This window comes from Macrobrachium nipponense, chromosome 48 (assembly GCF_015104395.2).
Source record: "Macrobrachium nipponense isolate FS-2020 chromosome 48, ASM1510439v2, whole genome shotgun sequence".
Classification (NCBI taxonomy): Eukaryota; Metazoa; Arthropoda; class Malacostraca; order Decapoda; family Palaemonidae; genus Macrobrachium; species Macrobrachium nipponense.
In genome coordinates, this window is record NC_087223.1 from 19,542,816 (window position 1) to 19,570,087 (window position 27,272).

At 37.1% G+C, this 27,272-nt stretch overlaps 1 protein-coding gene across 2 annotated transcripts in view; it reads right to left on the minus strand.

Moving 5' to 3' along the window:
* The window catches only part of LOC135205087 (uncharacterized), a 155,323-nt gene that overhangs the window by 25,874 nt on the left and 102,177 nt on the right, over positions 1-27,272 (minus strand). For both annotated transcript variants that reach the window (XM_064235383.1, XM_064235384.1), the window contains exon 2: positions 3,536-6,315. In XM_064235383.1, coding sequence (XP_064091453.1) covers positions 3,536-6,091 — 2,556 coding nt within the window. In that variant the 5' untranslated portion in view covers positions 6,092-6,315. The remainder of the gene's footprint in view (positions 1-3,535; positions 6,316-27,272) is intronic.

The following is a 27,272-nucleotide window of genomic DNA, read 5'->3' on the forward strand; positions in this document are numbered from 1 at the left end:
GATGGACTAATAAGTCTTTGAGACATCTTAATCCTTGTAGCTCTCTCTCTCTCTCTCTCTCTCTCTCTACATGAGCTGTTTCGTCTAGTAGAATTTCTTGATAGATTATTTGCCCCACAAATTTTTTTATACGTAACTTGAATGTGTGGATTGTCAGCTGAGCCATGTATTTTTTGTGACACTCTCTCTCTCTCTCTCTCTCTCTCTCAAACCAATAAAAAAAAGTATTACACAGTCACGTCCTAAAAGATAATATTATCAGACACGATTTTTGTTCCAGAAATTTAGAATTATTTTGAAATCATCCCATGGGAGGTATACACCTTAATGGCCGTATGTAGCCCAGGCCGGAAGGAAGCAATGAAATAGATGGGAAACGTAAGTTAAGACAGAGTTCCGGAGTTTTTGTAAGGGGGAAAAATTAAGAGGAATAGGTGGTTTGTTGGGTGTTACTGAGTAGCTGAGTTGGGGGGATGATCTCGAGACAAATAATAATAATAATAATAATTCAATGTGAAAAAAATACTAATCTTTGTTTAATCCAAATTTTTCAGTTTATCAATAAACCAAAATGGCTTTTTTTATCACTTATTTTTATTCTATATATTTAAGAAAAATAATATTAATAATCTAATGTGAAAAAATACTAATTTTCTTAATCCAAAATTTTCAGTTTATCAAAAAAACAAAATAATTCCTTTTATCATTTATTTCATTCTATTTTATTCTTATTTCATTTATCTCTTAGAGAAAGTAATTATATATTTTTTTATGAATTAAAATAAAAATGAAAAAAAGTAATTATTAACGCGTGTTGAGTCACTTTTCAAAAATGCAATGACGTCACACTGCCCTTCAGTACAATTTCGTGAAAGTAATTAACTAATGTAAATAATTTAATATATTTTCTTGCCCATTTTAAAATTATGCTATATTTCATTTCTGCATCAATTTATCTTGTGTTTAAATCCCATTATCGTGTTTATTCATTCTTAAACAAGCTAATGTATCTGGTACTTAGGTGGGTGTTGTGGGTTGCAAGGATGTAAGGCTTGCAACCTCATTCCCACCAAAAAATATTGCTAAGAATATAATGGTCAACCCTTGTATCTGGACCCTCACTCGAAAGACCGGGGTTCGGTCCCATGGCGAGTCAGAAATTTACGTGAAGCACATTCTCACATGCTCTTTTCCAAACAATGGAGTTTTATGCTATTGGGCCTGGTCGGGAACTGGATGGGTGACCTCTCATCATGAGATGTTAGCAACGTGTACTATACAGTGTAGGTATAGTAAGCTTAAATTGATTTTCCTTTAAATGACACAAGTTTCTAACATTCCTTTTGGCGAAGAGGCTGCTAGACCCACAACAAGGCCTCGACAGGTATCCAGGGAGCTTATACACTTGAGATTACTGTCTGGTCACCCATCCAAGCACTGACCAGACCCGATATTCCTGCATTTCCATGATATTCCCAAGTGTGTATATAGTAATAGTCTACATTACCATTGACTGACACGTACGTGTGATCACACTGTTATCGACCGACATTCATAAAAGGACACCCATCCATTTCCTGCCCAGACCCAGTGAAATTTAACATTAATGGTTGTTTTATTTTATCATTTTGATATACTGAAAAAAAATGTAAAAAAAAAAATTTCAAGGTAACAAAATTAACAATTGAAGTGACATTTAGTTTCAGAATCGGGGACGAAATGGCATTTTTTTTCATTTTATTTTTTCCTTTTTTTTTGCGATCTATAATTGTCCTTCCAGTTAGTGGAAACCGTTTTTGTCTTGGATATCTTAAAGATCACATCCCTGTAGGTCTTCAAGAGAGAGAGAGAGAGAGAGAGAGAGAGAGAGAGAGAGAGAGAGAGAGAGAGAGAGAGAGAGAGAGAGAGACCCAATACCTAATTACAAAACCAACCAAGAGTCACTACTGATCACACACGCCATGAAAAACATCACAATATATATATATGCTTCATCCCTCAAACCTTTTAGTCGACCATACAAGAGTATTGTTTCTCCCAAGTCACGTATAATAAACCTCTCTCTCCCCCTCTCTCTCTATCACGGGAACCCCTGACCTTGGCAGTTGCGGGGACAGATAATATACAATCAATCAATTTCCCCCAATTCAGGCGTCGAAGCGTGAAACTCCAGGGTCAGTTTTCCAATAACTTTTCTCTCTCTCTCTCTCCCAGTAAACACCCTCTGAATACGCATTGAGAGAGAGAGAGAGAGAGAGACTGGACCCTTCGTCCCGTTGGTATGATGCCCAAGGTCTAGCTAGACCTTGGGTTATACCAAGGTGGGGTATGAAGATCGTGCGCTTTGCATGCCCGGGCGTGCGCTCGCGTAAACGAGAGAGAGAGAGAGAGAGAGAGAGAGAGAGAGGACGTTGTCCCCCATCCAGGGATCGATCTCTGGGTGGTAAACTTCATAGCAAAGACGTATAGCTCTGGTATACCTGAATATGCCCTAACTGACCTGTAATAACAAATATATTTGATGCGAAAATCTTTATAAAAAAAAATGTAATACCGCTTTAGGAATTATCTCATTAAAGTTCGTTTACACGTTCTCGAGATATCTATAAACGCATAAGTACTCGCTTCAAAAATGTAATGACTGATAACCAGAATTCATTATCATTATTATTATTTTTACCTAACGATGAGGACAGTGGTCTTGGAAAACCTCAAGGTTTTTAAAGAAATATGTTAAACATATAAATTAAAATATTTATCAGGGCAATTTGGTATTTTCCAAACCACTTCTGAGCTATAAGAAACCACATAACCTTTGCCAACATTCCTTCATAAACCAAAATATATAAAAAAAAGGACTCAAATAATCAGCTAAACATTAAATAATCTACAACAGAAAGCTCATTACAGCAAGAACTAATCCACAACTATTCTTTGACGAGCTAATATGAGCGAGTTATGATAAACTTGTGTTTCTGTTGTTATATAACTTGTTAACCTAAGTTTATCTTTATCTATTAATTTATTTGTTTAATTCTAGTTTTCTGTAATAATAATATAATAATAATAATAATAATAATAATAATAATAAAAGTTTTCGGTCCCTATGTAAGATAATATGATTGTAAATTACAAAGTAACTATTGAACCATGCTTGTCAACAAGCATACGATTGTTACCAAAGACAATATAAATACTATGTTCTAATAGTTTAGTACGATTAAGTCGTTTAAATCTTCAATCACTTTAAAATATAATTCTAAATCTTTTATCTCAGGTAAAAAAACCACTCGTTCTCGTCAACATACAAATAGAATCATTTCGCAAAATTGTCATGAAATGTAACTAAGATAAAGTCGAGGTTCCTTCAATGAGGGAAAATATGATGGATTATGAATTATTAGTAATTATATTCCTATATAATCTAAGATTTTGAATTATCAGGTAACTCTGACTGTTAATGTTATCGTCAATGAAGTCCACCTGTCTAAACAAACTAATAAATCAAATACAATCAAATAATTATAAAACTTACCCTCGTACTGTCACTATGTTTATCATTCGCCGTGCAATCAGGGGAACTCTTCCCCGACGAAGACGCCGAATCTGATGACCTCGCCGTGTCCAGCTTCCCGGGGTCAAGGGTGGGCACGTGGCTCCTGCAGAAGAGCCTGGTGTCCCTGGAATCCAAGGGGCTTCTGTAGAAGGTCTTGAGAGTGAGCCTCACGCCGCAGTGATGGCACTTGAAGCAGGAACTATGGAAGACGAGTCTGAGCGTTGGCTCTGTCCTCTCCTGTGGGTAGACGGGTTCCCCGCACCGAGTGCAAGGTGGGTCGAACAAGGACACTCGAGGCTTACTTCGAAGTTTCACTTCGGCGGGAGTTTCGATGTTCAGGGAGGCCAGTTTGTCGAGGATGGCTTGGTCACTTGGGGTGACGCCTTCCTTCTCCCCATTCTGAAGGGGCGTTTGGGGTCCCTGCTTGGGCGGCGCTGCTGCTTCCTGAACGCCCGCAGGCTCGTCCTCCTTCAGCTGCTTGTCGGTCCCTTCCTGCCTGACGCTGTTGCTTCGGACTAGGAAGGAGAACCTCTTGGTGGGTTTACACGTCATCGTCGAGGTGGGCAAATTCGCCTGATCTCCGTGACAGTTATCTTTGTACTTCTTCTTCTGTTCCTCGTCGACCACTTTGAACTTGATGACCTGCGTCTCGGCCGCCCTCTGGCGCGTGGAGTAGTGCTTCCTGGGCGGGGCGGGCACGCCCGCCTGCGGGTCGCCCGTGATCGTGGGCGCTACCGTGCACATGACGGATGCGACGCGAGGCACCTCACTCGCGCGGACGTCCTCACTCGTACACTGCTCAGCGCAAACTGAACTTCTTCCAGTTCCAGGAAGATTGCTGCCAGCCGCAGAGCGCTCCAGCGACCCTCCGCCACCCCATCCCTCAGGAGGGGGGAGTAGAGGGGGAGTGGCAACGCTGTCGAAATCTTGGGCACCTGTGGTGGTGGTGGTGGTGGGGTCGGCCGCTTCGTTGGCAACCCAAAGTTCTTCGTCTTCTTTCTCTCGCTGGTCACGACACGGGATGTAACTATAGACGATGCTTTCTTCGCCGCTACTACTACTGCCTTCGGAGGGAAGCCTCAGGCGTCGCAGGACGCTGGGGACCGCCGAAAGCACCGCTTCCTTGACCAAAGTGTCGCCCAACGTCGGGAGGGCGCGTCTCCGCAACGAAATGTCGCTCTGTGCCCTGGGAGGAATAGTCGAGTCTACGATGTCGGAGCTGTCAAATAGACGTTCGCTAGCTCGAACTACACCCCCTTCCGTACGGACGACTGACAGCAACGAAACTTTGTCTTCGGTATGACCTCCTTCGTGAGGTTCCTCGTCCGATTCCTGCCCAGACCAGTTATTGTTCCTCGAGGTCTCAGACTCTTCGCTCGTGCTTTCGCTCTCGTGCTCCGTGACGGTGTAAGCGCTCGAGAAGGAGGTCGGAGTCGAACCCCTGTCGCCTTCTACCTCCATCAGAGGGGCGTGGTGTTGCAGGACCCCGTGGGAGGGGGGGATGACCCTCCATTCCAGGGTGACGGCGGCTTCGGATAGGTCCTCCGAGACTTCGAAGTTGCTGTATTCTATCGATATGACCTCGTCGTGCGGGTGGTGATGAGAGGTTAAACGGTCTTCCTCGTCAGAGGAACTTTCCTCCGTGGGTTTAGGTGATACGTGAAGTAATATACCTTTTTGGCGCGAAGAGAACTCGTCGTTTACAACGGCTTTTTGGCGCGAAGAGACCTCTTCATTTCCAATAGCTTTTTGGCGCGAAGGAACCTCATTTCCAATGGTTTGTTGGCGCGAAGGGACCTCATTCCCAATAGCTTTTTGGCGCGAAGAGGCCTCCTCATTTCCAAAAGTTTTTTGGCGCGAAGAGGCCTCATTTCCAATAGCTTTTTGTCGCAAAAGGGCCTCGTCGCTGCCAGCATCCTTTCGACGCGAAAACACCTCATCTCCTATGGTAATAGTAGTCGAATGCTTTGGTGGGGGACTCATCCCCACTTCTATAGTGCTGCTCAGGCCCGAATCAGACCCATATAGTGATGATTCCGACGCAGACAGTGACGATTCGGATTCGCTGTCCGAACCACCATCGAAGGGGCCGATGTCAGAACTGGGATCTGACTTCATGAAAACGCCCCCCGTTACGCCTACGTTCTGATTCATGATGCTCGATTTCCTGCTGAGGCGCCTGTTACGAATTTTCTTCTTCGCCTTCGGCAGGAACTGGAGGAGGGCTTCTTCGCTCTCTGAAGAGCCCCTACTACTGCTAATACTACCTGAGGAATATGTGGTCTCAGGTGCGCCCTCGGCGAAGTCCTGCTGCCTCAGTTCCATGACGTTCACGTAGAGGACTTCCGTCACTGAGGTTAGAGATTCCTTAGGGGCGAAGCTACCCTCGTGAAAGGTCATCATCCTCCGATGTCCCTTCGTCGCCTGAGGAGTTCTCGCCTTCCCCGAGGACCCGACAACAGATGTTTCCATGCCATCCCTCTGCACCTGTCCCAGATGAGGGTCGTGCACCTGTACGACTGTTACGTGCGTCATGGTGGCATCTAATTCGAGACCAATTTGCCTACCTTGCAATTTTAGCAAACAACAGGTAATTATTATCACCCGTCTTTTTGCATCGTATCACCCACAGATTCCAGGTGACAGTGACAGGTACGCTCACTCCTCAAGGTTCCAGGTAATGTGGGTGTTTGCGTTGCGAGTGCTGGAAAGCTGGAATCTGGAAGATGCCTTGAAGCTGGTTGTCAAGGACTTAGACTCTGGAATGAGAGAGAGGAGGGCGAATTGTTATATTATTCTAAGTTTAAATGAAAAAAATAATAATAATAATGACAATAAGTTTGCATTGGCTCTTTCATAATTTTAAATTAACCAACATGTCAATGCAAATTTGATCAAATTTAAATTGCCGGTATTCAACAGGATTTTCATTATATTTAAATTATTCACATTTCAAGACAAAATACTCCTGTCTGTAACATCAATTATATAAACAACTATTGGGCCTTAATTCTAATACTGATTTAAATAAGCGTGAAATAATATATTAAATATTGGCATATCAAGTATATGATAAATGAATTATACAAAATACAAATGATAAATATATTCTATAGAATATATTTATTCTATTCAAGTCATATTAAGTCGAATGTTTCTCTGCTCACTAAAGCAGTGAATCACATAAGTGAGAGAGAGAGAGAGAGCAATCTGAAACTATCACCAAAATGAAACGATAAAAAATACAAAAAAAAAAAAAAAAAACAAAAAAAAAAAAAAAAAAAAAAAAAAAAAAAAAAATTATTGTTCTGCTAAAAGACAATAAATAAAGAGACCAGAATCATCTTTGAAAGTATTTTTTTCATCTACTGTAAAGAAAAACAAACTAAATGCCATTTTTCAAGATCATCTTGAAGTTCAAGAACAAAGAGAAACAAGGAAGTGAATCTTACTTGAACTACAGTAATAATAATAAAATAATAATAATAATAATAATAATAATAATCAATAATAATAATAATAATATTTCCTCTCTCGTATTTTAGGATGAGTTCGCTGGCTTCAAATAAGCCCTTTCTCACCCACCGCTATCGACTGACGATCAAGTACTTAGTAATTTGAACATTTCATTATATTCGCGTCCTTATGACAGTAAAGCATTAAGAATATACACACAAGCAAATATTATATATATATATATATATATATATATATATATATATATATATATATAGAGAGAGAGAGAGGGGTGTGGGGGGGGGGAGCGAGAGAGAGAGAGAGAGAGAGGAGAGAGAGAGAGAGAGAGAGAGAGGGTGATAAAACCCACGAAAAACAACGTACGTAATTGTACAAAGACTTGATAAAATGGGCGTAAACCAGGAATAATATATATATATATATATATATATATATATATATATATATATATATATATATATATATACGTATATATATTAAAACTCCTAACGAGGAAGACAGATACTGTTTAGTTAAGTATACCTTTAAAAGCAGCGTCCGTTTTCTATTTTATATAAAAGAAAACGTAAGATTATCAACAATATTAGTGTAAACTCATCTAATTCATCATACACATCACTTCGGGGTAAAGACATCAAGATAAGTAAGCGATTCTATTGCTTTCAGTTTTACGTGATGTGCAGCTACTGTTTTGGAAATGCATTAAAGAAAATGGATTATATGTTATATATTATATATATTAAGATTTGAAACGTTTAAAACTTGATAGAACTTTATTAATGCTTTTAGAATACCGTCATGTCTACTGACGTAGTTCAAAAGGGCCAGCGTTAGACATTTCTATATTAAATGAATATTATGATATTCCTCAAGGAAGAGGAAAGTTAATGTAAAGGTGGTTAACAAAACTCAACCAGGATCTGCTGATAGAAAACTTGTAATAAAATACACTTTAATAATAATAATAATAATAATAATAATAATAATGAAATATATAACAATAAACCAATAAATAAATAAAGTATGAGACAGAAAACCAAATATAGGATAGCAACTTTATACCACTGTACTTAAAAAACAATAAAAAATAAAAGATGAACTTAAATAATACATAAATCTTAGTTTCTTGACGAATAAGACAGCTGACACTAAGAGACTGAATCTAGCCAGACCTTTCATCAGTCAAACCTATTTGGAAACGCCCCAATCGTGTGGTTGACGTCCTTGACATTTGATAAGACGAAATTACTTTGCAATTTAATGATCTTATGTACATATATATATATATATATATATTATATATATATATATATATATATATATATATATATATATATATATGACTGGTAAAAATGTTCTGTAAAAACAGAATTCCATCTAATAAAAGGAGCCCATAAAAACAAAAACAAAACTCAAAAATATAGAGAAAAAAGTACTATATTTCAGAGACTGCTGTCTCCCTCTTCAGGTAGATGAATGAGAAAAGTTTACAGAAAAGGTGGTATTTATACCAAGAGGTCCATCCACAAACAAGCCATTTTAAGTCACCCCCGCTGATAATCTTCCTTGGATAGACTGGAATTTGTCACGTGTAATTTATAGCAGCAACTGCCGGTACAAGAGTCAAATGATGGAATCGGCCTTAATAAAAGAGAGGCAGGTAATGAACATCTCAAAAGGAGCATGGATTTCGGACGCGATCGACAACGTCTTCATTCAACCAACCCTTAAGAAGATTAAAGGAAGATTATCAGCGGGGGTGACTTAAAATGGCTTGTTTGTGGATGGACCTCTTGGTATAAATACCACCTTTTCTGTAAACTTTTCTCATTCATCTACCTGAAGAGGAGACAGCAGTCTCTGAAATATAGTACTTTTTTCTCTATATTTTGGTGTTTTTATGGGCTCCTTTTATTAGATATATATATATTGTATTTAATATATATATATATATATATATATATATCATTTATATATTATATATAAATATATACATATATATATATAAATATATTATTATAATTATATTATATATTATTATATATATAGATATATATATATAATATAATATATAGTACAACTGTCATTTCTTTAAATGTTCAGTGAAGCAGAATTTGAGAGCCATAGAAGGAATGTAATCAGCATTCTATATATATATATATATATATATATATATATATATATATATACATATATATGTATATATATATATATATGTGTGTGTGTGTGTGTGTGTGTGTGTGTGTGTGTATCAGAATGCTAGTTATACTCCTTCTATGACTTTCAAATTCTGCTTCATTGGACAATTTAAAAAAATGACAATTTTAAATAATATATCAATTTGAAATATACAAGACTATCTTTCGAATTAAACAGAACATACTGGTCTTAATTTTTAAGCTGCTTAGTGACTGTAATTACTACCTGCCAGTTTTGATAACCCACTCTCATTTGGAAAACACTCAAATGACCCAAATTACTCATCCAAATATGACGAATCACTAAAAACTATCCAAGAAAAGGAGAAACTGAGCGTTCCCCGCCCCCATTATAATCCGATCTGTCATTCCATACGCGTTCTGTCCGCGTCCGGGAAGGTACCCTAATCGTTGCCAGATGTTACCACGCGGGAAAGTTGCTGCTAATTGACCGCTCAGTGACGATCCATCAAAACAGAAAACAGGTGTGTGCATACCTGGAGAGAAAACAGCAGACCACTGGACTTGCTCTTATTCAAATTGGCGACGTCATGGCTCTCAAATAAAATGAATTATTTAAACAAGAATTGACGAATTGGCAACTCGACCATATTGTTTACATAGCAGTGGCGGTTAAAGTTTGGTTCAGACGTGAAGACATGAGAGAGAGAGAGAGAGAGAAAGAGAGAGAGAGAGAGAGAGAGAGAGAGAGAGAGAGAGAGAGAGAATTTCTTTTCAGAATTATTACTGAATTATCAGCGAAAGTAGAGAACGGTATATACAAGATGTATTATTATTATTATTATTATTATACAAGTTGGTCCGCCTATTATATATATATATATATATATATATATATATATATATATATAATTTTGTAAATATATATAGACATATATATAATATTTTTATATATATCCCATTGTTTGGATGACATCCCTTAACACATGTGACGCATTTGAACTTTCGTATTTCGAATAATAATAATAATAATAATAAAGTCACAAATCTACGTAAATTCACGTAAAAAGTGAAAGGTGAATTGAACAAAAAATTCCTGTACAACGGTAAATTACCTTAATTACGACCAATCAAGTTCCATTTTCATATACAATAGACTCTAGAACACAATAGACGCTCTATCGCTTGGTTACAATAGAGGCCAGATTGGCTATGTGTAATTGGTCTATGGTGTAATTAGACCGAGTAATTATGGAAGCTGTTGTTGACAAAGATGGGGGGAGAGGTAGTCCTCTCTCTCTCTCTCTCTCTCTCTCTCTCTCTCTCTCTCTCTCATTTCTTAAATAGATTCTGTTTAGTTTTATCATTACAGTTATAACCAACATGGAATTTTATTGTTTTCTCTCTCTCTCTCTCTTCAAATAGTTTCTGTTTAATTTAATTATTACAATTACAACCAGTATGGAATTTTATTTCGCTCTCTCTCTCTCTCTCTCTCTCTCTCTCTCTCTCTCTCTCTCTCTCTCTCTCTCTCTCATTTTTCAAATAGTTTCTGTTTAGTTTTATTATTACAATTACAACCAGTAAGGAATTTTATTGCTCTCTCTCTCTCTCTCTCTCTCTCTCTCTCTCTCTCTCTCTCTCTCTCTCTCCAAACAGTTCCCGATGAGTTTTATCATTTTAATTACACCCAATATGGAATTATACTGCATTTTTGTTTTAACCTTCAATAATTCCAAACTAAGCTTCGAGGTATATATATATATATATATATATATATATATATATATATATATATATATATATATATATAACAATTAAACCACCAGACAGCATTGAAAAATTATAGTAAAAACAACTTAGTTAATTATTATTATTATTATTATTATTATTATTATTATTATTATTATTATTATTATTATTATTATTATTATTATTATTACCACAACACCACGTTCATTAAACTGACACTTATTGGAAATTGAAGGTCCAGTATTATTATTATTATTATCATTATAAAATTGACACTTACTGCAACTATCAGGTTCATGACAAATCTTATTAGCTATCCACCTGCCTTTACAACGGCCCTCGTTCCTAGTTTATATTCCCGTAATCAATTACAACGAAGATCCGTGAACACGGTCACTTAAGGCCATACCTTTGCAACAGCCCACCACGAGTGACCCCCGTAAAACACACTTGCCAGAGGAGACAATAAACTTAACCATCCTACCAACTCAAAACCAGCGCATGAAAGATGACACCCCGGTTTGCAAATGACGGTTTCGCGCTGATTTCACGGACTGTGACGGCCTTTGATGTCCTGCGGCAGTGGGTGTTCAATTAGTTCCATGTTAAGGACATTGGACGGTCATTAAATGTTAATAACTTTATTATAAACGAATAGCAAGCCTCTAAGGTCATCTGGCTGTGAAGTAGACATCCACAGTGATGGTACAGGTTAGGATGCAAGCTCTAGTTTAGACAAGTATCTTTTTTTATTTATTTATTAATTTTTAGATTATATGCCTCCATATTCATCCCAAACTCATTAGAATCTACCTGATTTGTTCCTTTCACATTTAAGAATACCATTCAGGAATAAAATAAAAAGACGTGTGATAATTGAGTCGAAGCAGAACGTTTTACAACCCACTAAATTAATCACGACCAATGAATTGGCGTTACACTGACAACGGTCAACTATGCAATAAAGGAGAATAAAAAAGATTAGATGTTGATTACAAACCAATAAAGCAACTAAAGATTATTTGCTCCACGATGATTGGCTTTAACTAAATTAAATTCTTATGATACTAATACGAATATTGGTGCTAAAATACCAAAATTAATTAGTACCATTTAGTTGAATGCTAACATTACCAAGACAGCTATGAAAAAATATTGTGTTCTGAACAGAATATGTTAATTATTCAAGATACACTTTGGTGTAAATTTTAATTACGTCACAGAAATGGAAAATATCAAAATGGATAATTAGTTATTATTTGTACAGTAGTAAACGTGCATGTTTGAATACCATGTTTGTTTGCAGAGAATATACGTATTCACGGGCAAAAATATTAGTGCCAGACATTATCAAATAACGTCACTAAGACATACGAACCTAACCTCAAAAGCACAACCGCTCAAAACTCGACAGGCGCTCACAATGACAGTAAACACGAAAGAAACGCCCCGTCCAGACCTAATCTTGCGGACTTTGAGAACAGGTTTGTTTACATCATTCGGTCGGTGAGGTCAGAGGAAGGACCCTACCTACCTATACTATATATTTTCCCCGATACACTTCGACTCCTTGGAGTTGCTGACCAAGATTTAGATGACTATAAATCTTCGTCTTTTCTATTCCACAGTTTGATGACGAGGGGGCGGGGGAGGGAGGAGGGGGGCGGTTAATAAATGCTCCTAGTTACGACACAAGTTGTGGTTGGTGTATTGTAACACCGGCTTTTTACTTGAATGTATGTATGCTGTGTTGGTTTGTGTTAGTATGTATGTAGCTATGTATGTATGTATGTATATATATAATATATATATATCTATTATTATAATTATATCTATATAATATATATATATATATATATATGCATATAAAGAGATAGAGAGAGAGAGAGAATGAATTATTTTAGGAACTGTTTATTATCTTAAAAAGGAAGGTATATGATTATAAACAATAATCATATCTCTCTCTCTCTCTCTCTCTCTCTCTCTCTCTCTCTCTCTCTCTCTCTCTCTACCTACGACCTTCCTACCATACGCTGGAACGACGGAGATTTTAAAAGATTAAAAAAAAATAAAACTCCCATTAAAGGAATTTACGATCTGTTTCTCTTACGCTGGTCGCGAAACGCCGCTTAATTAGCAAGGATGTTGGGTGGGGGGTGGGGGGTGCGTTCATGAACACAACGGACATGCAATGGTCACGTTCAAGTGGGCACTGGTCTGCGTGACCTTTGAGGGAGGACGAAATAATTATCAACTAAAAAAAAAAAAATCCCCTTCGGTTAACATACATGAAAAATATATCAATTCCGAGGTAGAGCGAATTGGATATGAAAGGATATTTGTAGCTTAATGCGTGTATATTATATATCTACATATATGTATGTATGTATGTATGTATGTACATAACATATTCAACAACACCAGCCACTGACCAATGGCTTCTGTTGACATTTGAGGATGGATGGGAAATGTGAAGTCGTTGTGTTGTCACAGAGCGATGGTCGGAACTGTGACATCGTGGCGTTTGTTATGGTTTTTTTTAGTGTTCACGGCGAATAATCTGATGGTTTTGGCTGTTTTCACTCCCCCCCTTTTTTTTTGTGATACGTAGAGAAAGGAACCATTATTTTAACTTGTAAGAGGAGAGGGAAACCATTTTTTGACAGAAAATAAGTAGAAAAGGAACCACTGACTTGACAGAAAATAAGTAGGGAACGAAAATACTCTTCAGACAGAAACTAAGTAAAAAAGGGAACCACAATTTTGACAGAATCAATCTTTGGAACTGGGCTCCTCTCTCTCTCTCTCTCTCTCTCTCTCTCTCTCTCTCTCTCTCTTCAGTCTGCAAATCCAGCCACAAAAACTCAAGAATGCAGGCACTTATAAATTCACAATGACTCAGAAATAAAAAAAGATAAATTAAAAACTAATTTTAAAAACTAATTCCCGTCTCCCCTATGATGACAGACACGCCACAAACATTCCCAAGGTTTTTGCTAGAAGTTGATTGTCTTCAGTGACTAAGATAGGATAAAAACATTCTCCTCCTGGTAGGATGGTGTTTTTAATCTAGCAACTCTCCATATGGCAACAGCGGCGGGATCATGGGTATTAAAAGTAGAAATTTATTTTTATTTATTTTTTTATTTTATACTGTTTCATTTGTTAAATTCAAGAATCTGTTAACTATGTTAAATTCAAGAACTGTCTGAATTTAAATTTAACTAATTCTTGAATTTAACAAATTTAAGCAATTCTTGGGTTCAAAAAAATATTAAACAATTCTTGAATTTGACAAACCTCTCTTAAATTTTAGCAAAATTGAAAAATTCCGAAATTTAACAAATTTCAGAATTTGTTAATTTTGCTAAATTTAAGAATCTGTTACATTCAAGAATTGTTTAGGTTTGTTAAATCCAAGAATTGCTTAAATTTGTTAAATTTCAGAATTAGTTAAATTTGGAAAAATATTATAATTTGTTGATTTCAGGCTATGGTTAGATTTGCTAAATTCAAGAATTTGTCAATAGTTAAATATATTGAATTTAAAGGTAAATAATAATAATAATAATAATAATAATAATAATAATAATAATAATAATAATAATAATAATCAGTATTTGCAGTCACCCACTACTCCAGGAAACAGCTAAATAAATAAGAACTACTGAACCAAATCCATTCAAATTTCAGTCAAGGCTCTCATAAGAAATCAACAGCTTCCCAGTGATGAGAAATATAGTTCTGCTCTGTTTCCTCATTCACTTGGGTGGCTTTTCCCCCTTGGAGAGAGAGAGAGAGAGAGAGAGAGAGAGAGAGAGAGAGAGAGAGAGAGAGAGAGTATACTTAGATGGTGTTTCTAAAAGGTCTTTTGGTATCATATGTCTGGCAACCTTGTCCCACTCACCGCAGGGTAAGCTTCTGTCACCCCTGAATCTCTCTCTCTCTCTCTCTCTGGGTGTTACACATAACAAAAGAAGAGAGAGAGAGAGAGAGAGATGTAATCACTTAATGAGAGGTGTAGCAATGTTTCTCTTTTGTCAATTCTCAGCGGTTATGTGATTTAAGTTTAAGTGTTAGCTAAACGCCTTCTCCGCGCACTTTCCGTACGATACGTTGGGCTGAGGTACAAAAAAAAAGTCGACGATTACGAAAATATTGAGAGGAATTTCAGTCTTCGGTTATTTAAGGGTGGGCTAACTAGGTCTCTTGGGCAATATATAGGTTTTAAAAGCGATGCTTTCTGTGTCTTTGGATTTCTTAATCGGTAGTAAAGAGATGACATCAAAGTGTTAACGAGATATTGAATAAGATGTTTATGGCATTCCCTTATGGGCCAATTAGTCAATTATTGACTGATTTAACTCTGTTAAATGGAGTCACATATTAGCTTATATTGATTATAGAATTATAGTCCAGTGCACTTATGCTTTGTGGCATCAACGTAACAAACAAAAGTATCTTACTTTATAAGTAAATAAAAGAAAATATTAGCTAGTTGGTTCTTATTTATGTAGCAAGATACCAAAAGTTGCCAGAAATTACGTTTGTGGGATATTACATACAAAAGCAATACATGTTTAATACTTGATACTTGTTTAGATATTTTGAATGATATACATATAAATATCTAACTTTCAAATACAGGATTATAGTTCAATTTATATTATTTAAATACAATGACCCTTACATAATGCTGTTTGAGCCATGGCAAGTGAAACTTTCAACCACGGCCTGGTGGTGGCCTGTGCATTACCAGACGCATGGTTAAGGCTAACTTTAACCTTAAATAATATCAAAACTAATGAGGCTAGAGGGCTGCAATTTGGTACGTTTGATGACCGGAGGGTGGATGATCAACGTACCAATTTGCAGCCCTCTAGCCTCGGCTGATCTTAAGATCTGAGGGCAGAGAGAAAAAAGTGCGGACAGACAGACAAAGGTCCATCTCAAATGAAACTTGCAACCAACTTTAGAAGTCTGGCACAAGCGACAGCGTAGTCACAGTACACTATAATTACAAAACCTGTTCCTACAGATAAGTGAGCACACGATGTCTCCTCTTAGGAGGGACTAACAAGTCTTTGAGACATCCCAATCCTTGTAACTGCAGTGACTGTATCGTAGGGGTCACAAGAAGGCCAGCGAGGTTGGAATGACAATTGTACAGCAGAATGACTACACGACTTCCGGTCCCTCCGCCGAAAATGTGGGTCGGTGGACCGTGGTCTGGTCCACGAGCCGAAATTGCTGGGAATCTTCGAATTGAGAAGTGTATTCAGAGCGGAGACCGGAAGTGATTTGGGGATATTGTACACGCACAAACGCATACACACATATGTATACATACATACATACATACATATATAAAGGCTTACACCTTTATCAATGGATTTATCACGTTCCAAACTTTCGTGATTCAGTTATACATACATACATATTTACACACACACGCATATATATATATATATATATATATATATATATATATATATATATATATATGTAGTCTTGGGTTCCTCACCTGACAGTGCTACTAATGTTATGATTACTGCTACTAATCTGCTGCTGCTAAAACATACATACATATACATACATATACATACACTAGAAGCTCCATTTAACAAAATTGATTCGATGAATTCTTTAAATAAACCAATATACATATTGCATGTCACTATATGAATATCTATGTATAATATACATCAACGCAATATACATATGGATACAGTGACTATCAGCGTACAGTGATATTAGAGAGAGAGAGAGAGAGAGAGAGAGAGAGAGAGAGAGAGAGAGAGAGAGAGAGAGAAAGGACGGCAAATTTAAATCTAGAATCACATGGTTGAACAGACAACAATTGATAAATAAATAAAAAAAATAAAGACGAAATATTAGAAATAAAAGAAAGGAAAGAATATAAACTCAAGCCAGTCCCAAGTCTAGATAGAAAAAAAAATTATATTAAGGGTTATAAAACTTGCAGTAAACCTTAGTGATCTGGTGCAAGGGCCTGAATATACCAGATTAAGCGCACTTCTCAATGGCCTATAGCCTGCCTTTCTCATTGGGGGGATATACTAAGTCCCTTACCTTCCAAGACAAGCTCATTAGCAACACATCTGCCCACTAACACAAATCTGAATTATTTCTGTCCCAAACTCGATCCCACGTGCAATCTTTTGAGGACATATAGGACATTATATAGGACCTCAACCATACTTTCTACCCAAGAGAAAGCACTCAAAAGACATGTTTACCAACAGCACATCTGCCCACTGACAAAAATCTGGATAATTTCTCTCCCAAACTCGATCCCACGGCAATCCTTTAGGGGGCATATCCCAGAGAAAGCTCTCAAAAGACATGTTTACCAACAGCACGTCTGCCCACTGACAAAAATCTGGATAATTTCCGTCCCAAACTCGACCCCATGGGCAACCCTTTAGGGGGCATATAGGAGATTATAATAGGACATCAACCGCACGTCTTCTCATATAGGAAGCGCCCACCAGCATCATACTAGCCCAACGACGATGACTATCATTATGACTCTGTTTTCCCACAGCATTTTGGCGAGAGGCCGAATTCCATTGTTGTGACAGACCTCTCAAATTACGAATTACATCTTCGCGTGAAAAATGTACAAAGAAGAAAGAGAGCCGGCGTTATTCACTGCATAAAAATGCGTTATGCAATGTAGGAAGAGATGTATGCGTGGGTCCCCGTAACGCGTTACGTAGAGTTACGCTACTGTTGCGTTTTTGTGTCACAATATAAGAAGTATATGAGGTAGGTGTGTGATCTTACGTGATCAGGATGCGAGAAGTTCCTTGAGAGAGAGAGAGAGAGAGAGAGAGAGAGAGAGAGAGAGAACTATTTTTCTTGCTATTAACATTGGATCTATAACCTTCGGCATTGTGTGTAATTAAGGGAAAAGCTTTGGATTTTCATCAAGTTTCGTAAATCTCGATGCTACCCAGCTATGGGAGTTCGATCAAACTGTTAAGTAAATCCTGCCTTCTCGTAAGTGTACGAAAGAATTTTGTGAGTGTCTGTAAATTCATATCTTAAATGACGATTTAAGGTTATTCTAGAGAAGGCAGTTCATCAGGAATCATATATCTTAAATTCTGTAAGTTGATCAATACATAAACAAATATCTAACCATACGTGACAAATGGTTATTCACTTCGAAACAGACCTTACTGTAATCACCAATGATCAGATTCCACAATGGTACCGATGTCAAATACGTGAATTAGATTACATCTTAAGATGTAATTAGGTCTATATAGCCGTTTGGACGTCATTCATATGATTATAGATTTACTAAAACTAGCCTACGTGAACTGCATCCTAATTAGTCTAGAGAAACCAACGTTAAATGAGAAAAGTTTTGAAGGACTCCCTCTACATATATCTACAGAGAGAGAGAGAGAGAGAGAGAGAGAGAGAGAGAGAGAGAGAGAGAGAGAGAGTCCACAGGCGAAAAGCAAATAAAAAAAACCGGTCCTCAGAGATTGTTTCGAATGCACTTGTTGCACGGAGCCGGAGGCAGTGTTGCGGGCAGATTTCCAATACGTATTGCAAAGGTGTTAAGCAACGTCCTTATAGTGCATCCTTCCGGCTGTGTTTATGGTTCCGCTTTCTCACTGTCTTCGTACGTACGTACGTACGTACGTATATATATATATATATATATATATATATATATATATATATATATATATATATAAATCAACTGCACATCTTTATACGGATGAGACGGCTAAACCAATACCCTTTTTCTTTTCAGGTATGGGACGTACGCCCACCACAGTTAAATGCCTTACCAAGTACGTAATAACTACTCCTCTTAAGTCAAATAAGGCACAATTAACCTCCCAGTAGACAGCCCCACGTTTCTTATTATTATTATTATTATTATTATTATTATTATTATTATTAATTATTATTATTATTATTATTATTATTATTGCTTCAAAGCTTCCCACGGAAGATTAGGACCAGCAGCGGATCAAATAATCGATGCTAAAATCCAGAAAATAGAGAATGAATAAAGGGTATATATATATATATTATATATATATATATTATATATATATATATATAAACAGGTAAACGCTATAAAGATATCTCGGTTATTTGCTGATTAAGAGATATAACAGTGATATGTCAATATAGGAAGTGAACCACCGAACTCCATATAGCGAAGTAAATATGGTCGGTATGATGGAATATGAATACATTCGAATGTTGGAAGGGTCTCTCTCTTTATAATATATATATATATATATATATATATATACATATATATATGTATGTGTGTGTGTGTGTGTGTATAAAGAGAGATAGAGAGAATCTTCCATTATTATGTAAACAGCGCTCTCTCTCTCTCAATGATATATATATATATATATATATATATATATATATATATGTGTGTGTGTGTGTGTGTGTGTGTGTGTGTGTGTGTGTGTGTGTGTGTGTGTGTATTGAGAGAGAGAGAGAGAGAGAGAGAGAGAGAGAGAGTGTGTACATCATGACGAGATGCTTTCCCACGCAATGGCTTCAATAAATCACAATAGAAATGTATAATTGGAAGGTATATACATAGATATATATATCACAGCTCTGCACACAGCAAAACTGGTTGATACATCGCCATTATACTTTAGGTTTGGCGAAATTGACGATGAGAAAGTATATTTGTTTTGTCAGTTTCATTTCGAAGAGTTGTTGTTCTGATATTCGGTTATTTGTAGTTTTTGCTTTGTTGGGAAGAGTGGTGTAAGTTCATTGTTTACTTTTAAAATTACAAATAAATAAATAAACAAAATAAATAAATAAAAATAGTATCCTAGCATGGAAAAATCGCTTTGCACAGAACAGTAATGTACGTATCGTTCATTCGTGCGCGCACACAGACACACACACACGCATCTATACACACAGGCACACACGCACACAAACATTCGTGGGAAAATAGCTTTCCACAGACCAGTAATATATATACGTATATATACATACATATATATATATATATATATATATATATATATATATACATGCATCGCGCGCTCACAGACACACATACACACACAAACACGTGCACGCAAGCGCGCACGTGTCCAAATAACGGAAACGTACTCAACCGGAAACTGTCCAGTTATATATCAGCCATTATCATCACCAACCCCCTCACCCAGTCCTCTGCAACTGTAAGATATAGTATATAGTCAAACCTACATTTATCATTCTGGAACTGTAACCTACGGCTCTGTAACCTGCATATAAGACGCGTTATTCAACACATCCTGCATCGACCTGTATATAAATTGGTCACTTTCACTCCCGACAAGCGCACATACAAATTTATTATAGAATTATCGAGTCGTCATTATTATTCTTTTCCCGCGCGTAACCGAATGTAAACAAATCACAGTTCCGAGGAGTGATTGCGGGGGTCCGCCGCGCGCGTGAGTTGGCGGGACTTCTTCACATTTACGCGGTAACTGGAGCGGTGTTTGTCTCTGTTGCCTACGTAGTCTTTTGACAGTCGGTCTGAATGACGATGAATAATCATATTTTTTCCAGGAATGTATGAGATGAAATGAAATAACGCTAAGAAAAAGTGAAGAATGTGAATGTAAGCTTTAATATTTATGGGAAATGACTCTTGGCTAGGCGCTGAAATAGTTGGGAATCATATATATATTGCATGTGTTGTGTCTGGGGCAACAACATAGGCACAAATACTCTTGCATATTCAGAGAGAGAGAGAGAGAGCAGTAAATCACACATTTCACCCGCTCACTTCTCAAGAGTGGTTAACCTAGCAAGACAAATATTTCCTTCTCTCTCTCTCTCGTTTTTAACTAAAAAAAAAAAATAGATCCTTTGTATTTTTAAACAGTTACGATTACCAGAGCACAAATAGTCTGGGATCTCCCATCACCTGTGCAAAGGTTAGCTGTGTGTTTGTGGGGGGGGGGGGGGCGGGGGGGGGGGGGGGGGAGGGGGGGGGGGGGGGAAAGAATTTTGCACCTGTTTTGAAGTGATTCTCTCTCTCTCTCTCTCTCTTCCTCTCTCTGGCAAGCCTGCGTCCTGCCATACATGCATGAATATGCATTGCACTATGTATATCTGTGTAAGTATACAGAACTCTCTCTCTCTCTCAAGTATACGCATGGTCATACACGAATATATATGCATAATAATATATATCTATAAAAGGTGCATGATTTCTCTCTCTCTCTCTCTCTCTCTTTATGATAAGGCACGTATATAAAATTTTTCCAGTTTCTTGTTGGTTCTGAATTATAACAAAGATTTCTCTCTCTCTCTCTCTCTCTCTCTCTCTCTCTCTCTCTCTCTCTCTCTCTCTCTCTCAATGATCAGGTATGTATAATTTTTCGATTACTTTTTAGTTCTGAATTATAACAAAGATTCTCTCTCTCTCTCTCTCTCTCTCTCTCTCTCTCTCTCTCTCTCTCTCTCTCCACATCCATTTCACACGCGACTTCTTCAAAGAACTGTCATATAAAAAAAATATACAGGAGAAGGCATTTAAGGGTTACAGGTCAATTACAACTCACGGAAAAATGAACCCAACGGTACTATACACTTAAACGGGGCAGTGATCTCCATATGCTTACAATGCACGCGCTAGCGAGCAGACACTGGTAGGGGGCGAGCTGGCATAGCAAGCATGCTGGTGGAACGACGGGGGGCAAACATGCTAGTTTGAAGATACCTAATATATGATTAATTTTAATTTTCTACAACGGAATATAATAGAAATTTGGTGGATATACGAATGACAATTAAATGATAGTAAGCAAGGCTAGGCAACTGGTAATCATAAGAAAAACAGCAACGAATAACGATATAAAAACGAGGAAATATAAACAACTTGGCAACTGTCATACATAAACATTGCCATGCGCTCTGATGAACACAATCTTTTTATTATTATTAATGAATTTTCTCTCTTTACGCCTGTTGCTCTTCTGTATAGTCCATCTTAACGAGCCAGAAACTGACTCTCAGTTAGAAGCAGCGTGTTACCGCAGTTAACTGACTATCAGGTATGTGTATTTCATAACATATTGATTCATTTGTTCCCTGCTGAGTGGCCTCGGGGTAGTTATGCTCGCTACCGGGCCCCCCTTCTGTTTTGTTTATGTTCTTTTTGCAAGTTTTTTCCGATTCGTCCTTGGCACCACTACGTCAAGTCGATTTTTCACAAGTTTGAAATATGTTGCTATCACGTAAGAATAAATTTTAAAAATAAATGAATAAAATCGATACGCACATCACGTTCTATTCGCCAAAACAATCATAGACGAAATATCATTGAATAAAGCTTCCATAAGCTATTATAACTCCAAAATACGTTTCAAAACTGGTCCAGTAAACTATAAATAAATAAAAATTTTAATTAGTTATTCCATTACGCCACTTATAAGACCATATCCTCATCCCGAAGTAACATCACGTTCCAATCACGTAAGGAAATACATCACGTTCCAGTCACGTATGAAACAAAAAATATAATCAAAGAACTTCTTGTTTATGCTTTTGGTCTTGTTCTTCTTCACGATCCACTTTCGACTGAGAGGCACCCTTGCGACATGCCTCAAAATTACCACTCCCTCACCCACGCTCCCCCCTCTCTCCCCCTGTGCAATTAGAGGCCTATTAAAAAATTGCGACCCGGAGAGAGAGACGATCTAGGTCGAATGGCTGATGATGAAGATGATGAGGTCTCTAAAGGTCTGATATTTTTTCTAGTGCCTCCTCTTCTTCAAATTTTAATGAGGAATTGACTAACATCCGGTACTACAGAGTTGAGCCACTCCCAGAGAGACGAACGTTTTTTTTTAAATGGTTACGTCATTTCTGTGCGGTCACCTTTCAGGAGAGAGAGAGAGAGGAGAGAGAGAGAGAGAGAGAGAGAGAGGCAGGATCGATTCCACGGGGGAGGGAGAAACGAGGTATGGTTACGTACGTGATTGTTACCTGATGTACTATGTATAGACTTATTCTCTTATTCATTTTTATTTAATTCTGTGGGGGTTTGCAAAACTACTTGATGGTCTTTTTTGAGCTTGTCCCAATTGACTGTGAACGCATTTTGAATAAATAATAATAATAACAAAAGATGATGAGTGACATAGGTACATTTTTGAAATAAGTAAAATCAGATATATAAACATTGTTTTTGTGAAAACTACTAAAGTTAGCAGTGCTATTAGTAATGGCTAGTAATGGTAGTTGCTATAACATTTAATTAACCTGACCTATACCACCTACAGCCTTTGCGTAAGACTGACATAAAACCGAAGACTTAGGCAACAAAATAAAAAATAAATAAAACACTAAGTACTCATGGAAACTGTCAAATGCCAAAAAAAAAAAAAAAAACAAAGAATTACTCTAATGACAAGAGAAGACCTTGCAGACGCAATCCCTTGCCTCACTAGCTGTCAGAAAGGGGGCGTGGCTGGAAACAAAAATTGCTGGAAAAAGGCGCCTGGAAGATGTGAATGTCCAGGTCAGCCACGCCCCAAGGTTGTTGAGGATCAGAGAGAGAGAGAGAGAGAGAGAGAGAGAGAGAGAGAGAGAGAGAGAGAGGAGTTTAAGTGGGCCTTGGATGGGTCCACACCGAAAGAAAATGGACACCTTCAGGCGACAACCAAATCGTTCTGGTTGATTTTGGTTGACATTAAAGGCTAACCCGGCCTTGTACCATCAAAATGCACTACCCTAGGGCATCCCTTTAGCACAGGGCAACGACCTGAAGGTGTCGCAGGACATCAGAGTCTTGGATGCGGCTAACGTACGGAAGAAGGGAGAGAGTTCCAAAACTTGGCGGTAGACGCAACGAAACAGACACTATTCTCTGGGAAGAGGTGGCCTGGCAGCTGTTACAAGCCTGCGAAATAGGAGGCACAGTGACTGAATCGCTTTTCGTAATCCACGGTCACGAGAAAGACACGGCGTACAAGTCAGGAGCACTGTGTATAATTTAGAAAAGGGTATCATTCCAATAATTACCTAAATACTGTCTATTTACAGTATTTAATTAGTGATTATTTCTTTACTATCTAAATAATTATCACAACAAACAACAAGTATTTTGGCAATTGTAAATAGGCAAATACATAATTATATAAATAACTATCACAACAATAACAATTTTGGTAATTGTAAATAGGCAAATACGTAATTATAAAAATATAATAAGAAGTTGGCAACTCGCCCGTGACGTCATCACTTTCCCAGCCTTCCCGGTGACGTCATCAGGTTGTTCAGTTGCCCAGGTTAAGTACTGAGGTTAATGACTGCTGTCTGCAGTAGGAGTTATTTAACACTGAAGGGAAAAAGTGAAGGTTTAACTTCGTCTGTAACCTGTAATTATATTCTGCTGGCTAATTACTGTAATATTACTTTGGTGTAATTACGTAGTGTAAGTAGATCATATATATATTATATATATCTATATATATATATGATATATATTTATTATATTATAATATATTATATATATATGTATATATATATATATATATATATATATATATATATATATATATATGTACATATATATTAAATCTATCTCTCCGTGGTCTTGGCTTAATATTGCATGAGCCGCGGTCCATTAAACGTTCAACGCAGCCTGGTGGTGGCCTGGCCTATGTCGTTGCCAGATGCACGATTAGTGATAACTTCAACCTTCAATAAGATAAAAACTACTGAGGCTAGAGGGCTGCAATTTGGTTTGCTTGATGACTGGAGGCTGGGTGATCAACATACCAATTTGCAGCCCTCTAGCCTGGGCAGTTTTCAAGATCTGAGGACGGACAGGAAACAAAATGCGGACGGACGGACGAACCAGGCGCAATAGTTTTATTTTCATTAAACTAAAAGTGACCAACTTATAGGCATAAAATAATCAATGTCATAAAAGCAAAACAGGTAGATAGTAATCGATAAATGATTCAGACATCCCAATACAGATGTAATCTTCCCTGGTGCATTATGGTACAGTATGGTACCATTATTGACAAACAATTTCATGACGCTGAATCGAGGGTACTATTGACGTCAGAGGAAGCGAAATAAAAGAGATAAAATTGATTATCTCTTATTTTTTTTACGTAATAGATTGATATATTTCTAAAGTTGGGTTCTGGTTGTGTCTGCTTGTACCAGGTAAACCGTATCTTTCAGTACAGAGTTAAAATACGAATCAATTAACCAGATAGTGTTTGTTCCCATTTCTGGTGTAACATTTGAGTCTAGTAACTTCAAATATTTTCTCTCTCTGGTCTAAAACTTTGCACCAAGGGGCCAATATTGAATTCCAAATTTGCACTAAAGCTCCAATACTGCAGGTAAGATTCGCACAAAAGAGCCTGTACTGTAGGCAAAATTTGCACAGACGACTCTACATTGCACCAAAAAATTTGCACCACATATTGCTTCAAAATTGCCACCACAGACCCAATATTGAATTCCAAATTTGCACCAAAGCTCCAATACTGCAGGTAAGATTCGCACAAAAGAGCCTGTATCGTAAGCAAAATTTGTACAGAAGACTCAATATTAATCCAAAATTTGCACCACAAAGGACCAATATTGCTTCAAAATTGCCACCACAGGACCAATATTGAATTCTGAATTTGCACCAAAGTTCCAAAATTACAGGTAAGATTCGCACAAAAGAGCCTGTATTGTAAGCAAAATTTGCACAGACGACTCTACATTGCACCAAAAAATTTGCGCCACGAAGGACCAATATTGCTTCAAAATTGCGTCTAAAGGTCCAATACTGATTTCTAAACTTGCACCAAAGCGCCAGTAATGCAGGTAAAATTTGACCAAGCAAGCCAGTATTAGAGAAAAAAAATCACACCATAGGTCCTATATCCCAGGCAAAATTCGTAACAGAGGGCCAATATTTTAACCAATATTTGCACAAAAGGTCCAATGTTCTAAATAAAAAAAATTACACCAAAGGATCAATATTTCTACAAACTTTTACACCGAAGGTCCTATACTGCAGCTACAATCAACACAAAGGTTCAATATTCTTAACAAAACTTGCACCAAAGGGTCAATATTGCAACCAAAATCGCAGTCAAAATTTGCACATATGGGCAACATTACACCCAAAATCTTTACAAGAGAACCAATATTTTAACCAACAAAAATTGCAGTCAAAATTTACACATATGGCCAACATTACAGCCAAAATTCTGACCATAAAACCAATATTTTAACCAATAATCTCACCATGCGACCAATTCTACAATCGAAAAATTTCCATAACCAAAATTCGGCTGCAAGGACCACCGTTGCTACCAAAAATTCTCACAAAATAACCGATACCCGAGCCAAAATTAAATTTTGGACCAGTATAGCAAAAAGGTACTAGCTATCGGTGTATAAACTTAAGCTGAAAAAGCAGACGGAGCCAAAAAGTATCAGCAATGAAATGACCCAAAACAATTACTTTAAAAAAAAAAACTTACGTAAGCGAGTTAAAAAGCCCTAATTATAACCCAAGTAACGTAGCATTTAAGAATGCAATTTCAGCTCGCGGGAAATAGAGAAGAAGAAGCAGTAGTTACGAGAATCGGCGAGAAAGCGCGAGAGACTCCCAACGGGAGTCCCGCGCGCGGACCAGATACGCACGACCATTTAACTTCAAAAAATTTTCGTTACGTAACGGATTGCGTCACTCTATTGTTAAGTGAATCCTACTTCTTTTCCTTATGGGAATTTGTGGGATTAAATCGTCGTTCTCGTCTGATAATTACAAGGCCGGGAGTACTGTCTTTATATAAAGGCTATTTAAGTGGGAAATAAATTGTGAGTTTTCACGCTGGCAAAAGTCTGATGTCCTTAATTCGTTTTTGTTTTGTTCGTAGTGTTTTGTGTATCAAAACGTGTAAATGTCTACACACTCACAATATATATACAAATACAAACATATATATACACACACATATACAGAATACGCTCATTCACGCGTGACATACCTCGGATTCTACGAGCTGACATTGACAAATGACGCAATATATAAAAACAGCTGACTGCTACTGAGGTATAATCTTTTTCGTCGGGTCATCATACTATAGGAAGCTTTGATTACTATATTCATTTAAAAAATTAGTTAACAATGGTCAAAGGCTTAAAGGATATAATAATAATAATAATAATAATAATAATAAATAATAATAATAATAATAATAATAATAATAATAATAATAATAATAATAAACTAGAATTCAATTATGTCAAAATAATTTTTA